Genomic DNA, 15,747 nt, shown 5'->3' with positions numbered 1-15,747 from the left:
GTACTTGTCTCATTCTCTTCTCATCACACAATTAATTATATATTGTTGTTTCTCATGTTTGAAAGTAGGAAGGGTTTAATTTTTGATAAGGATGGTCACTCCACATGTAGAATTTTCAATATCAGTTTTCAGTAATTTGATTTAAATAATTCTGAATTTTTATTAGTCTGCTTCCCATTATATCTATTTATATAGTATGCATTTAATTTTTATCATTTACTTTATTCTAATATACATATTTAATATTCATGATGATAATTATAGTCTCATTGCATATATAAGTAATTCTTTCAAGAAATATCTTTTCATAAAATTAATACTTATTTATAAAATTATAATACAAGACCTGTGCATTGTATCGATACTTTACTAGTTGTGATAAAAAATAATTTGCTAATTGAAAACAAATATAACCCAACAATAGCATTTCCTTCACTTTATCTGTCTTTGAGTTGAGTGCCTAAGAGGCCTTGTTGGGTTTGGTGGTAAGCCCAAATCCAAAAGGGAAGAGAGGATCGTAATGAGCATCTCCGACATTCATTGGCAACTGATCAACAGTCTTGAACCATGTCCGAGGAAGCTTTCCACGGAAACCATAGTCACCAAACAACACGTCCGCCACACCTTGACCTTCTGACCCTGGAAGCCACGCAGCAACTAGAGCATCTATGGATTCCAGATATGGTTGGATAACAACAGGCCGACCAGAAATCACAACAACAACACATTTCACGGCTCCACAAACGCTATATATCGTGCTTGGACCTGGCTCAGGGATTGTCAAATTCAGGCTATCCCCTGCAGTTTCTGCATATGGATGCTCTCCCACCACTACTATGGCATATGAAAAATCATTAGACTTCACGAAGTCTGCATCTGGGTTCTCCTTGTACACTACCTCGGTACTCGGGTCCACAGTGCTTTTTATGGCAGACAGAATTGTGGTTCCTGAAAATCATCAGATTGTTCGTGTCAGTACTAGACTACTAGGGTATGTAACAGAATAAGATCTGTTGAGGACAATTTGTACCACTGGTGAGATTGTTGCCACTAAGGCCTTGCCACTCAATGGTCCACCCACCACATTGATAACCTAGATTATCTGCATGGCTTCCAGCCACAAGTATCTTTTTAGTCTTTTTAGGAAGAGGTAGCAAAGGCTTATCTGCAGATTCACCGTTCTTTAATAGGACTAGTGATTTTCTAACGGCTTCTCTAGCCAATGCTCTATGCTTCTGTAAGTGTCAAGAGATTGTGCTAAATGAAGTTCAAGGTCAAGAATGTAGCAGCGTTAGTTGGTCTGTTGAAGTGGAAAAAATGAATAGCTAACCTGACTCCCAAGCTCGCTAACAAGGCTTTGATCAGCCAATGGGTTTTCAAAAAGGCCCATTATAAACTTGACCCGCAATATTCTCTTCACAGCATCGTCAATTCGGCTCATGGGTATGATTTTATTCTTCACCTGTGACGTTAGTCCATCTATGAATTCTGTGTAGTTATAGGGAACCATTATCTGCAACATTATACCAGAGAAAGTGTAAGAATGAGAACTAAGAAAGAACATAATGAATACAAAATAGAATCCAATACCTACCATGTCAATACCAGCAGAGATTCCAGCTTGAATTGAATACGAGTAGTTAGCATGAGGTGGCGATGTAATCCTGTCAATTCCCTGCCAATCTGAAATGACAAATCCCTGTCCAAAATCACAAAACAGTTAGACCACACGGAATGCCATAATGGTGGAATTCAGAGCTCAAAATGAAGCAACTTTACCCTGAAACGAAGAGTGTTCTTGAGAAAGCCAGTGACCAAGTCACGATTAGCATGCATCTTTACTCCATTCCAGCTTGAGTAAGAGACCATGACAGTTGAGACGCCCTTAATGATTGAGGTATAATAGCCTGCCATGTGAAGGCTAAGCAGTCCATGCCTGCTTATGACCGTATTGTTCTCATTGATTCCTTCTGTCGTTCCACCATCACCCACATAATGCTTGGCACAAGCAGCCACATTCTTTCTGTCTCAACAAACACCACTTCATCAAACACTAGAGAGTAAAAAACAAATTCATGATACTGATTCTGATATCCAAAGCAGTTGAAAAGGTGATTTGAAAGGGATATAAAACTAACACACACATGACAGCTATACTTAAACTAAGAGCAACTCACCACATCTTGACCATCTCAAATAAAAGGATAGGAAAATCTAAATAGCATAATGATGTGAAAGCACGGAATCTTACTTGCCAGCGACGAACGGAACACCCTTGCGTTCGTTAGGAGCCATGTTACCTTGCAGTCCTGGAATAAGCTCAGTCATAGCCTGAACTAATTTAGGATCTTCACCGTAGCTTTCATAACATCGACCCCATCTTGGATCTCTACAGACCTGCACAAACACAGGTTGTATAAGGCACCATAGGCACACATATTTCTCTTTAAGCAACAAATTTTAGGTTACTCAATTACCGCAATACAAGGTGCAAAGACATAGGGAATTCCTGTGGCCCTAACTTCAAGAGCAGTTGCAGCACCAATCTTTTTAACAAGTTCAGGGTCCCTGCTTGTTCAGACACAAACTTCGTCATCAAGGTACAGATACATAACCCCATCTGTTAGGACTCACTAATGGAAAGACCAAATTAAAACATTTCCTTTGCTTTGCCATTTAATATGCATGGATATGAACTCCCACATCCATTCAACTAAACCTAGAGTAGAGCAAAACATCTTGTCCTTTATATGAATGCACCAGCAATTTTTCTTTTGTTTTTTGAGGGAGGGGAAGGTGTTAGAATTAATTTAGGCGCCATGGCCACAGGTAACCATTTCGTCAATGGGATGAGACACAGCGTAACAAAGGGGTTTTATTTTTTCCCGGAGATAACAACGCTTGCAAAGTAATAATGATTAGCATGCCTTATATATCACATGAAACATAAAATGAGTCATATTATTTATTATTTATGAATAATGTGGTATTTTTATAATTTCATATTATATATAAAAATATAGACAATGAATATGTAAATAGCAGCATTTCCTTTGTTCTAAATTATAGAATACTTTTGAGAAGATTTTACATTTTAAAATATAAGATATTTTAATAAAAATAAAACTATATTAATAATTTTTTTATTATCCTTTTTCATATATTCTCTCCCTTTAATATTCTTTTACAAAAGAAGAATTAAATAGAAAATATTTTTAAAAAATTTATATTTTTGTTTTGAAATACAAACAAAGTTATAAAGTATATTTAATAAGTTTTATTAATATATATATATATATATATATTTTATTTAATAGTATCTTGTAATTTTAAAAGGAAACGGTAGACTACAAGCATAATGGAATAAAAAATATTTATCAATGAGGATACGGTGGTGGGGGCAGATGATAACATAACATATGTCGTCTTTTTTTTTTTGGCCAAAAGCATGGCATGTGCAGTTAATTAATCAATAATCATCCGTGAAATATTGGATTGATAAAAACTCGTTTAATATCGTCATTACCCCTTGCTCAAAAAAAAAAAACTATCGTCATCACCCCGTCATTCATTAGGTAAGCTTCCACAACGCCGCAGCGCAATGTCTATTATCATTATTTATTTTGTCGTTTGGACAAACTTCCCTGCACTTAAAGTGTATGTCGCCTTTATGCTATCAAAAATCAGATTTTCTAAAATTTATATGCACCCAACACTGTACTAGTTTTTTTAATATATATAATATATATTGACACTGCCCTAGTTTTTTTTAGTGTATATATATTCCCAAGAATAATTTTTTTTTTTTAAAAGCATGAGTTCAAAAGAAGGAATCGACTTTACCAAAGAACAAGCTAGGAATCAACTTTGATGATACCAACCATTATTTATTTTTGCTGGTCCCTTGTTTTATAAAAATATTTTGGTGGTACCATTCTCCCACTTGGTTTCGGTGCATATTATCATTAAACCCTCTAATTTTCAAGACCGTAAACTTAAGTAATGGAACAGTCACAGCGTCATGAATACACAGCTAGCATAGTGGACTGGGAAGTTACCTGGTGGCTCCTAGGCCGACGTTGTGAGGGAAAATGGTGGCCTCGTAAACATTGTTATGGCCATGAACAGCATCAATCCCATAAATCATTGGAATTCCCAGCCTGGTGTCTAAAGCTCCCTTCTGAAACTCATTCACCATGTTTATCCAATCCTCTGCTGAAGCCTTCTTCTTCGGCACGCTTCCTCCTCCACTTAGCACGCTCCCTGCAAAAAATCACACCTCAATTTCTTGTATCTGCTTGTTCTTATCCCTAATTCCTTTCCCCTCCCAGACAAAAACGGAAGAACCAAGCAAGGTGAAACAGTGGCAAACTTCCAGGTGACAAAAGTAGTAATATTTTACAATTGTCATATACGTTTGTTGCTGTTGCTCACTCCATCTCCCATGAAAACAAAACCAGAGAGAAGACAAAACGGAGGTGAGACGGTGACATTACCGATGAAATACTTGTTCATGACCTCATAAGAAGCGACACTGCGATCAATCTGCGTCATTTGTCCTATTTTTTCTTCCAGAGTCATCCTGTTCATGAGATCCCTGATCCGAACATTCAATGGCTGTTTTGGATCTTTATACTTGGCATGCTCCGTCTCTGCCAAGGCGAACCAACACCGAAGGAGCAGAAGCCCCACAAAGAAAATGGGGATTTTCGCCATTCGTTTGCCTCGATCAGCAGAACTTCACAATGAGACCTGAATATGAGATTCAAAGAGTGATAAACTAGGCTTATATAATATCCCAATTAAGTTAGATGGGGAAAACAAACAACGAGAATTTTCCGATAATATGCAGAACGATTTAATCGCAATCACGGACTGAACTGACGAGTCTGAAAATCGCCAGTACAATCCCAACAGATTCCTAAACCAAAGATACTCTCAACAACGGAAAACAGAAAAAATGGGCCGCGTGAAAATCGTGAACCAAAATGCAAAACAGAAGCTCAAATAAAACATGGAAAATTCGAGTACGTTGCAGTTGATTGGTGAATTGAAGAAAATAATAGAAACGGAAGTGGTGGAAGCGCAGGATAATAAAATGCAGGGAAGGAGATTAGAGGAGTGAGTAAAATGAGCTGTGTTCGTACCCTGGAGGCTGTGTGGCTCCCTTGCGGAAGAAAGAGAGGGAGAAAAGAAGGGTAATTTATTTGCCGACAATGGCAAATCGCTGCGCATGTTACAGAATTCCAATCTAAATATATATATAGAGAGAGAGTCTCAAAATAGTAACAAGTAATATGCAAGCCAGACTGTGACCACGCCGTCGCCCGCTCTGATTTTTTTGCAAGCTGAAGTATTTATGACTCACCATCTTATCCCCCTTTTTAATTTTGTTTTATTTACACCTTTTTAATTTTATTCATATCTATAACCCTCATTCTTACTCTTAGCAATAAGAAAATCAGAATTGACCTGAAATTGAACTTCTCTTACAACCATGTTGAGTTGCCCCCCCCCCCCCGGGGGGATGAAATTGAATTCAATCTCTCTCTTTCTATTATTTGAATGTATTTTGTCAACAGTGACGGTTTTTTTTTTTTTGCTGGTCAAAAAACAATAACGGTTTTTTGTCCTCAGGGATGAGACTGAATTACTTTTCTTCTAATTGAATTTTATTTTGGTCAAAATATAATTTAATTTAGTTTTAATAATGGATATTTTTAACTAGGGATCAAATTGAACTTTTTCGTTCTTTCCATATTTGTACACGTGCATGTTTATATCGATATATATATATATATAACAAATAATTAATTTGTGGCTGGAAATAATTAATATTTTTGATTCAGAGTACATGGATGATCATTCAGTTAAAGAAGAATTTGGATCCCCTCAATGAAGAATTATATTAATTATATTCAGACTGTGATTTAGTAGCATTGAGATCGAGAGTAGTGACTATTAAAGAGTACAAATTATTGAATTGGGATATTTTGGTTAAGAAATTTGAATGGATAGTAATTTCTAGTTCTAATTGAGTATATAAAATACTGACTGCGGATATTAAAAATTCATTCAGAATTAACCAGATAGATCGATACAGGTCCTCTCAGAACATAAAAGAACATTTGGCCCAAAAAGAACATAAAAGAGCAAATTGAGCGGGGATAATGATGGTGGGGGAGCTGCCTCACGTGCGAACATTATCGCACGAATGTTGCTGTCAATATCATTAAAGATAGCCAGCAGTCGCTTGTCCAAGTAGTTAGAAACTTAAACAGTTCAGAGTCTTATATTCAAGTCTCTGAGCATGCAGCAAAATATCTGAGCATGGAGAGGGAGAAAAGAAGTAACAAGTAATATATATATATATATAACAAATAATTAATTTGTGGCTGGAAATAATTAATATTTTTGATTCAGAATACATGGATGATCATTCAGTTAAAGAAGAATTTGGATCCCCTCAATTAAGAATTATATTAATTATATTCAGACTGTGATTTAGTAGCATTGAGATCAAGAGTAGTGACTATTAAAGAGTGCAAATTATTGAATTGGGAAATTTTGGTTAAGAAATTTGAATGGATAGTAATTTCTAGTTCTAATTGAGTATATAAAATATTGACATGCGGATATAAAAAATTCATTCAGAATTAACCAGATAGATCGATACAGGTCCTCTCAGAACATAAAAGAACATTTGGCCCAAAAAGAACATAAAAGAACATAAAAGAACAAATTGAGTGGGGATAATGATGGTGGGGGAGCTGCCTCACGTGCGAACATTATCGCACGAATGTTGGTGTCAATATCATTAAAGATAGCCAGCAGTCGCTTGTCCAAGTAGTTAGAAACTCTTATATTCAAGTCTCAGAGTATGTAGCAAAATATCTGAGCATGGAAAGCATGTTTTGTTAGTGACAACCACAAAACTTTCTGAACGAGGGTCCTACTTAAACAGGAGTTTAGATTAATTTAGAATGATTTAGAGTGAATTGAGCAGATAATAAACCTAACATACCTGAATATTTTAGGATATCATATGCAAAAGTTTAAAAAAAAAAAAAAGTCATTAAAGATCAGAGCGGAGGTTTCAAAGACGTAATCGTGATAAAGTGGCTCTAAATCTGTCCACGCTCCAGTCAGAATTATCAGTTATCATGACGAAATAAAAAGACACTTTCCAAAATTTTACTAATGTTTGTTTCAGTTTATTAAAAAATTACTTAATTTTTGGAAAAAAAATTGTTTTATAAATTTTTGTAATGTTTGTTTAAACATTTAAAATAATTAAAATATTAAAATATAATTTTTTAATTATTTAATAAGCTTCTTTAGATATATTTTAAAATAATTTTACGTAATAGATGAAGGAGAATATTTTAAAAATATAAGATATATGAAAATATCATAAAATTTTAAAATAATTAAAAATAAATTATTTTTATAAAAAAATTAAGAAAGATAATATAAAATTTAAAAATAATTAAATTTTTTATTATTATAATCAAATATAAAATAATATAATTTTTCATAAAATCTTTATAAAATAGTTTTTTATAAAATTTTTAGACTACATAAAAAAGACCCTGATTATCTCCCCCATGTGAGGCACTTTAACAGGCCAGACTTCAATACTGCGAATGGATTTTTCGTTCACGAAACGGCGAAACCTTTCTGTTGACTAGACGCATTTTGGTCGTGTTTGGAGGCCATCGGCCCACCGCATGAGACAGTTCATCGACTTGGCAATATTGACGTCGGCCCAGAATTCGGTGAAAGCATCGCATTGGGTGCTCATTTTTTAACCTACGTGGTCCGTAACAAAATTTTTGTTATATTTTATCGTTTATATATTGAAAAAAAAAATCAGTTTATTTTAACAGAACATAATCTATTTTGGACTATAATAAGCTTTTTTTACCAAGATAATTTACCATAATACTGTTGAAAAAAATTATTTACCAAGAAACTATATTGTGGAAATATTTACCATTACACTACAAATTAAAACTTAGTTTGATGAACACCAAGTTCTAAATTTCTCTGTGTCAGCTTATATAAAACTTAGGTTCTGTCTGGTATGTAGGTCTCAATTTAGAGGGATTGGGATTGGGAGTAGGAGTGGAATTGAAATTGGAATTAGGAGTGGGAATGAGGTCTTAAAATCATGTTTGATATGAAGTAACACTTGTGAGGAATACTTCCTTTTATTTTATTTTATAATTATATATAAATTATGAAAGACTGTAATACCCCTTAAAATTAAAAAAAAATTGATTAGAAGCCTTTCGAAGAAGCTGCAGGTTCTGAAGGAATTTGAGATGTTCTTCGTGTGTGTCCTCTTTATGTTAATTCCTAAGCTTCTTACTGTTCTCGTTCATGGAGATTTCTGTTCTTCTTCGTGCGCAACTAGTCTCTCGCCTCTCCCTCACAAGGACAAAGCCAGGTTCTCCTTTTACTTGCCTCATTGATGCAACCACGACCACCAAGTCCAGGACGTGTTTGAACTCATCGCACTTCAAGGGCAAGTGTAATGACTTCATCTGATAGATCGAATCTCACCAAGGTCGCCACCAGTGGAGGAGAGGCTTGGGTTGTTGGCCATTCTCCTTCTTCTCTTATCTTCAATCTCCTTCTCCCTTTAGATTTGGTGGTGGCACTGGTGGAGGATGGTGTTGGCGTCGATGGAGGAATGCATCAACGTTGGCGGATGAGAAGGGCATCGATGTCAACATTGCTTGGTCTGAAATTGCATTAAATGAGTAAGGGTTGAGGGAGAGAGACGAGGGTGAAAGGTGAGGATAATTTGGTTTGAAAATAATTAAACCCAAGATTAATTTTTCAATATCATGGGGTGGTGGTATTGGATAATTTCACCTACGTGAGATTGGAATTGAGATTAAATTTCTCACTTCCTCGTACCAAATATAAAAAGGTGGGATTATTTAATTCTAATACCAATCCCACGCTCCCAATCCCTCCTACCAAACAAGACCTTAGTGTCTATGAGACCAACTTTTATATTGATGTCAGATGATAAAAAGTATACCTGTCACTCTATCTCTTCTTACACACACCACCGTCTGTATATCGGCTCCCAACCCCTTGCGCAAACAATTCCTGCTCCCCTTTCCCCCTCATACATAATTACATATAATACAAATGTAATATAAATTATTTAGATAAAATTACATATTTACAGTATATAAATTTTAAATTTTAACTAAATACTTTCTAAATAATTATAAACATCTTGATAAAAATTATCTATATTTTTTAAATTTGAGATTACAATTGATAAGACATAAATAAATATGCATACATGTTTATTTTATTTTTTTATTTAAATAGTTATATACAAGCTTTGAGAAAATAAGCCTTATCATTCACACAAAATTATATATGAGATAAAAATATGAACAACTTTAAAAAAGGCACGTAATTTGTAAAATTTCTTGTGTATGTTTAAGATTTTTAATAATTAGGACATTATTAGGTCCTATTTTTTTATGATTTTTTAAGAAAAAATCAGGATTTTCTAAAAATAATACCTTTTAAAATTTTACTATGATTGTTTAACAGTGTAAAAATATATAAAAAAAGGATATTTTTATTTTTTATGAATATAGTTCAGGTAAGTTATAAGGATAATTAAATTTAGGGATATAATAAAATGTGAAAACCTCTAAATAATAGTTAAACATATATGACCTAATTCTTAAGAATTTTACACATATATGATCTAAATTTTACAAGTTACTTGTTTTTTAAGGTATTTTACATTTTTATGTTATACTCCTTCTGTTAAAAAATGTAAGGTATTTTTTAAAGAATTAGATATTAAAAATGTAAGACATTTTTAATTTTTTAAGGTACAATCATTTTTTTTTTTTTTTCAAAAGTACCCCTAATGATAATAACTTTATACTTATTATAGAGTATTTAATAGGAGTAAATATAAAAAGATAGGGTTAGTTTAAAAGTAGGTAACTATTTTATTGGAGGATGAGATTCAATTACAAATACTTTATATTTTTTAACAGAGGGAGTATTTTTTTTTTGGTGAATGATAAGGCTTATTTTCTCAAAGCTTGTATATAATTATTGGAGAAATTTTATTCAAGAAAATATTCTATAAATAAAAAATATTCTATACAAATTGATATCACCAATGTCCAGGGTCATATATTATAATGTATTGCACTACTGATCAGGGGTCATGTAGAGTTTATGATAGAAGTTTAATTACCTCTTGGTGTTGAAATCTTCGCTTCAATCTTGGCACGAAGAGGAATGTGTGGACATAAATCCAATCATTCATGTCACTGAAGAATTGAAAATAGGCTTGTCATCATGAACTTCTGAGGATCAAAGTTCCACGGACTCTCCAAAATTCTATGGTAAATCCAAACGGCACGCTGATGTAAAATCTTATGGTAAGTTCCACAGACATGAATAGCACTAAGATTTAATTTAATTTAATTTTACTTTAAATTTCAAACCCTCCAATAATATTTAAAAAAGAGTAAATGGGCAAAAATATCCATTTAGGTAGAAACATCCAGTAATCTAAAATAAAAAAAAAAGGACAAAAACACTCATAATATTTTCAAAATTGATGCAAAAGTGAGCAAACCATTAACTTTTCATAATGTTCGTTAGTTTCTACTGTTAAATACTAACCGAACTTGTCACGCATCAATAGTTGCTGATGTGGATTAAAAAAAAAGGTAAAAATATCTACAAAATTGTTGGCCAAGAGCATATAAAAACTTAAAGTGAGAAAAGAACAAGCTTATTCATAATGTTGTTTTAATAGGTAATAGTGACCAATATATTAAAATCCATGCTAAAAACAAACTAACGTGCCTTGACTCAATTATTTATCCTCTCATAAGTTTTAGCTTGTAAAAAAAAGGAGAAATGATAATAAAATTCCTTCAAATTATGTAAATGATAATTTAATTTTTTTTAAAATGTTATAATATCAATGAAGTCCTTATAGACCTTTTTGTTAATAACTTTTTCATTTTATCCTTACTGAAAATAATAAAATCTAATCACAACTTTTGTTTAAGGAATCACAATTTTTATTCTGTAAATCACAAGAGTTGAACAAGAAATCACAACTTATCAAATATAAATTCTATTAGTGAAAAACGAGATCCAATAATTACAACTTTTGCTTAAATAATAACAACTTTTGTTTTGTGAATTACAAGAGTTAAACAAAAAATCACAATTTTTTAAATGTAATTTTTATTATTAAAAAAATTCTCAAACTAACAAATTTCATTCACAACTTTTATTTAAAGAATTACAACTTTTTTTTTAAAGAATCGCAAAAATTAAAGAAGAAATTACAATTTGTTAATAAGGGTAAAATTATCTTTTCTTTAAAAAAGTTATTGACAAAGAAGTTTCTAGAGACTTCATTGATATTATAATATTTTGAGAGATTAAATTATCATTTAAATAATTTAGATAAATTTTATTATCATTTTCTCAAAAAAAAAAAAAAAACAACAACAACAAGGCTGCTACAGTATTGAAAGAGAAACGAATAGAGAATAGAAAATACATTACTAGAAAGTACAATTATTTATTCCCATAATTTTATCGAGTTTTGCTTTTATTTTTAATAATTTTTTCAATTTTTATAATTTCAAAAAAATAGAGTGAATTTTATTTTTTAGATTTCTATAATTTCATTTTTTCAGTGCTTTGTTTCTACGAGAACTAAAAATACTAAAAAAAAACCTATAGGTACTAAAAGTAAAATTCAATAGGAGGCAAAAAATTATTTTTTTTTCCTACGTTATTTAAGCACCGAATCACTCAATCAGGAGTTTGCACGTGAGAAAAGGTCCTGCCGCCCTTGCAGTTGGTTGGCAATTTTAGCGATTTGCTCCTCCAAGTACCTAAATATTCAAAAGTTAAATACAATGATGATAACAAAAAACAAAACAAAACAAAAAATTAATACTCCAAAATATGAACGCATACATAATTCATTCAATTGTGTCAGTGCATTTTTGGGAATATTCACAACTTGATATAACCAATGTCAGGGGTCATATATTATAATATATTATACTACTGATCAGGGGATCATACGGTTTCTTGTTATCAAGGATAATATAAATAATTAGGATGGAAAGTAATTACCTCTTGGTGTTGAAATCTTCGCTTCAATCTTGGCACGAAGAGGGATGCTTGGACATAAATCCAATCATTCATGTCACTGAAGAATTGAAAATAGGCTCGTCTCCATGAACTTTTGAGGATCAAAGTTCCACACACTCCCCAAAATCCAATGGTGAATCCAAAAAGCACGCTGATGTAGAATCCCAGGTTTTTCAGTTGATTAGAATTTGCTGCTTCTCTCGGTCCTCTCGGACATTCTTGACTAATAGGTGGGCCACAAAGTCCTTGGTTTCCTATATAACTGGAAGCCTCAAAGGTCTGCATTTGGGGGCCGCGAGGAATTTCTCCTGATAAATTGTTGAAGGGCAAATTCAAGACCGAGAGAAAACACAAACTCGAGAAGCTTGCTGGAATTCCACCATAAAGAGAATTGCTTGATAAATCAAGTGCCCCCAAATATTGTAGCTGACCCATGTTATGGGGAATGAATCCTGTGAGACTATTGCTTGAAAGATTTAAAGAATACAATCCTGAAAAGTCTTGTTATGCTATCAAGGATCTCCCCTTGTAAGTGATTGTTAGATAGATCAATTGTTGCTAAAGACGACAAAAGCATTGAGGGCATAATTACACTTCCTTTCCATACCAGAATTGCCCTGTCCTTGAAAACGTAGTCAATAGTTTCCCTCTCACGATCCTCATTTGAATAAGAAATCAGCTGTCCCGGCGAAACCACACTTGTCATGGAAAACAAGGAGTCAAGGCAAGGAGGTATGATTCCTAGAATCTCATTCTGAGAAAGATCCAAGATTTGAAGATGCATTAGATTACATATGGTTGTAGGTATGTTTCCTTGTAACTTGTTTGCCCGTAGAACCAAAACAATCAAATTAGGCAAGTTATTCCCCAACGATTCAGGTGACATTCCACATAAATTGTTCTGTCCAAGATCAATGAACAACAACAGGGTAGAATTCATGAAAGATGGCATTTCGCCAGAGAAGTTGTTGTCATTTAAATGGATAGACTTAATGTGATTCAAAGTACCAATTGAATTGGGTATTTCACCCCACAATTTATTAAATGCCAAATTCAGAAACTCCAAGTCTTCAAAATACTCCCAATGATTTGGAAGTCTTCCTGACAATGAATTATTGGACATGTCAACAAATAGTAATCCTTGTCGCGTAGTGATCTCTGGCACGGTGCCATGGATTTTGTTATTGGAAAGATCCAAGTATTTCAAACCTGGAGTCAAGTCCCAAAACCACTCAGGAATGTTATAAAAAATTCCACCGTCAGAAATATATAGAAACTCCAGTCGCTTTTGATTTTTGAGCCACAATGGAAAGTTAGGACCGATTTTACATGATGATGCAAATAATTGATACAGTTGAAAAGACGGCACCCAATTTGAACTGAAGTTAAAAGAAATTAAATTCCGGGAGACATCCAAAATTCTCAAATTTGATAGAGTTGATATATGTGCTTCACTGATCAATCCACTTAAATTATTTGAAGAAAGTATCAATGTATCAAGATCAGAAAGTTGACCCAGGGTGTTTGGAAGGAACCCATTAAATTCATTGTGGGACAAATCTAGAGTCCTCAATGATAGAAGTTGCGTGAACCCTGACGCTAACCCACTCAAATTGTTCTGACTTAGGTCCAAATGTTTAAGACTATGCAGGGGCCCAAATGATTGTGGGATCACCTGTGAAACAGACCCACAGAGACTGGTATTTCTAAGGCGTAGTGTCACCAAAGATGAAAATGATGAAAAATTAGGAAATGGTTCACTGACGAATGGGTTTTGACTCAGATCCAACTCCTCTATACCATTTTGGAAGCAACATGATTGTTGCATCCAATGACTTAGTTGTCCAGACAAGTTGTTGAAGGACAGCAATAACTGTTTGAGTTGGCACGAATTACAAAAGGATTTTATTGAGTTAATCCCAAGCTTATTGTAAGAAAGATCAAGATATTGAAGAGAAGTCAATTTATGAAAGCATCTGGAGCAATATGCTGCAGAGAATTAGATGAGAGGTCGAGATGTACGAAGACTTTGCTCAATTTAAACACCCAAGATAGTGTCAAAGAGCTCAAATTATTTCGTCCAAGATTGAGGACTCTCAGATGAGTGGAAGAGTTCATGTGGTAAGAGGGTATGGGATTGACTTCAGGAAGTTGACTGTCATTTAAGTGAAGCTCTATCAAAGAAGGGATTTTGCTTATTGATGATTGCCAGTCAGTTGCTCGAATTAGATTAACTTGTGCCAAATCGAGATATCTTAAAGAAGAAAGGTGAGAAACCCACTCAAGACTATTCGAAATTACATTATAATTACCTCCAAGATCAAGAGTTTGAAGATTGGACAAACTCTGCAATTCACAAGGAATGATGCCTGTGAGTTTAGCTTTTCTCAGTTTCAACTCTGTCAAATCACCAAGTGAACCGATGCACTTTGGGATCATTTGTCCTTCAAAATCATTAAAACTGAGATCCAACAAAGTTAGACGCTGCAACTCACACAGTGAAGCATTGATTGTACCTTTCAATTTAGTAGAACGATCAGAAGATGTGAGATTCAAGTGGGTGACATGACCAGTTAAATTATTGCATGAAATTCCTTTCCACTCGCAGCAATCAACTTCTCTTTCCCAGGAAGAAAGAATGCCCCCTTCATCAACAAAGTCATCTTTTAACTTGAGAAGTGCTTGCTTATCTGTCTCTGCGCAACTCTTCATGTTGGAATTTCCTGCACATGAAAAGATACAAAAAATCTCAATGAGACAAAAGAGGTAGAGGCCGAGCTTAGAGTTAAGCATCTTTGGGATTGTTTTGGGCATCAAAAAATGAAGAACAGGTGGGCTTTGTGGGGTGAAGTGAAACCTTTTGGTCATTTATAGACACGAAATTCTCAGAGGTATTGGATGATATCACATGAGATACTGCCCCTCTGATACGAGTCAATCACGGTTACTAATTAGAGTCATGATAACAAACATTGACTTATAATCAACTTTGGATTTTTTAAAACAAAAACAAGAAAGAAAAAAAAGGGAAAGACTTGTAAATTGTAATCAACTGTAAAGTTATGGTACTTTTTGCAAAGATAAAAAAACAGAATACAAGTCGAGTCAATTTGCACATAGTCTATTAAATTATACGTTTGGCCATTTCTTTATGTCACGTTATATGACATCATCTTGCAAGGCATTGGTGAACCATTTTTCCTGATAAACTGGAAGGACAAATTCAACACCCCAAGATAATACAAACTTGAGAAGCTAGCTGGAATTCCACCAGAAAGAGAAGATAAATCAAGTGACTCCAAATATTGTAGTTGAGTATTGCTTGAAAGGTTTAAGCAAATTAATGCTGAAAGTTTTGTCATGCTGAAAGGTTTAAGAAATCAGATTTCATTAACCATCAAGGTATGTGTTTGGATTAAGAAATCTGTAACTTAATTAGAAATTAACTGAGGCTAGTCAACTGAAATTAGAAACAACGTTTGTAATTATAACGTGATTTATGTTTGGATATTTTTTTGTTAGAAGTGAGTTGGATAAACTAAAATTTATTTGGAT

General features: G+C 33.6%; 2 protein-coding genes across 4 annotated transcripts; both read right to left on the bottom strand.

The window, feature by feature from the left end:
- Positions 1–332: 332 nt before the first annotated feature.
- Positions 333–5,305, bottom strand: LOC129295198 (uncharacterized). 2 transcript variants are annotated; one of them, XM_054933677.1, is made up of 10 exons: positions 5,148–5,305; positions 4,497–4,752; positions 4,059–4,263; positions 2,478–2,568; positions 2,252–2,397; positions 1,780–2,023; positions 1,595–1,699; positions 1,331–1,513; positions 1,031–1,235; positions 333–948 (listed from the first exon to the last, which is right to left on the bottom strand). In XM_054933677.1, the coding sequence occupies exons 2-10, from the start codon at positions 4,714–4,716 to the stop codon at positions 461–463; spliced, it is 1,887 nt and encodes a 628-aa protein (XP_054789652.1). In that variant the 5' UTR covers positions 4,717–4,752; positions 5,148–5,305; the 3' UTR covers positions 333–460. The 2 variants fall into 2 exon arrangements, with proteins under 2 accessions (XP_054789652.1, XP_054789653.1); XM_054933678.1 differs by having other exon boundaries at positions 4,497–4,738; positions 5,148–5,251.
- A 2,895-nt stretch (positions 5,306–8,200) lies between these two features.
- LOC129295205 (receptor-like protein EIX2) lies at positions 8,201–15,008 on the bottom strand. Of its 2 annotated transcripts, XM_054933687.1 has the most exons (5): positions 14,505–15,008; positions 12,175–13,401; positions 11,824–11,927; positions 10,256–10,424; positions 8,201–8,749 (listed from the first exon to the last, which is right to left on the bottom strand). In XM_054933687.1, the coding sequence occupies exons 1-2, from the start codon at positions 15,004–15,006 to the stop codon at positions 12,653–12,655; spliced, it is 1,251 nt and encodes a 416-aa protein (XP_054789662.1). In that variant the 5' UTR covers positions 15,007–15,008; the 3' UTR covers positions 8,201–8,749; positions 10,256–10,424; positions 11,824–11,927; positions 12,175–12,652. The 2 variants fall into 2 exon arrangements, with proteins under 2 accessions (XP_054789662.1, XP_054789661.1); XM_054933686.1 differs by lacking the exon at positions 14,505–15,008 and having other exon boundaries at positions 12,175–14,481.
- Positions 15,009–15,747: the final 739 nt, after the last annotated feature.

The sequence above is a fragment of the Prosopis cineraria genome, unplaced genomic scaffold, assembly GCF_029017545.1.
Source record: "Prosopis cineraria cultivar Desert tree isolate PC_DT_omini unplaced genomic scaffold, ASM2901754v1 PC67, whole genome shotgun sequence".
In the NCBI taxonomy this organism is placed as follows: domain Eukaryota; kingdom Viridiplantae; phylum Streptophyta; class Magnoliopsida; order Fabales; family Fabaceae; genus Prosopis; species Prosopis cineraria.
Note: the sequence above shows the minus strand (reverse complement) of the source record. Positions and strands in the feature narration are given on the sequence as shown.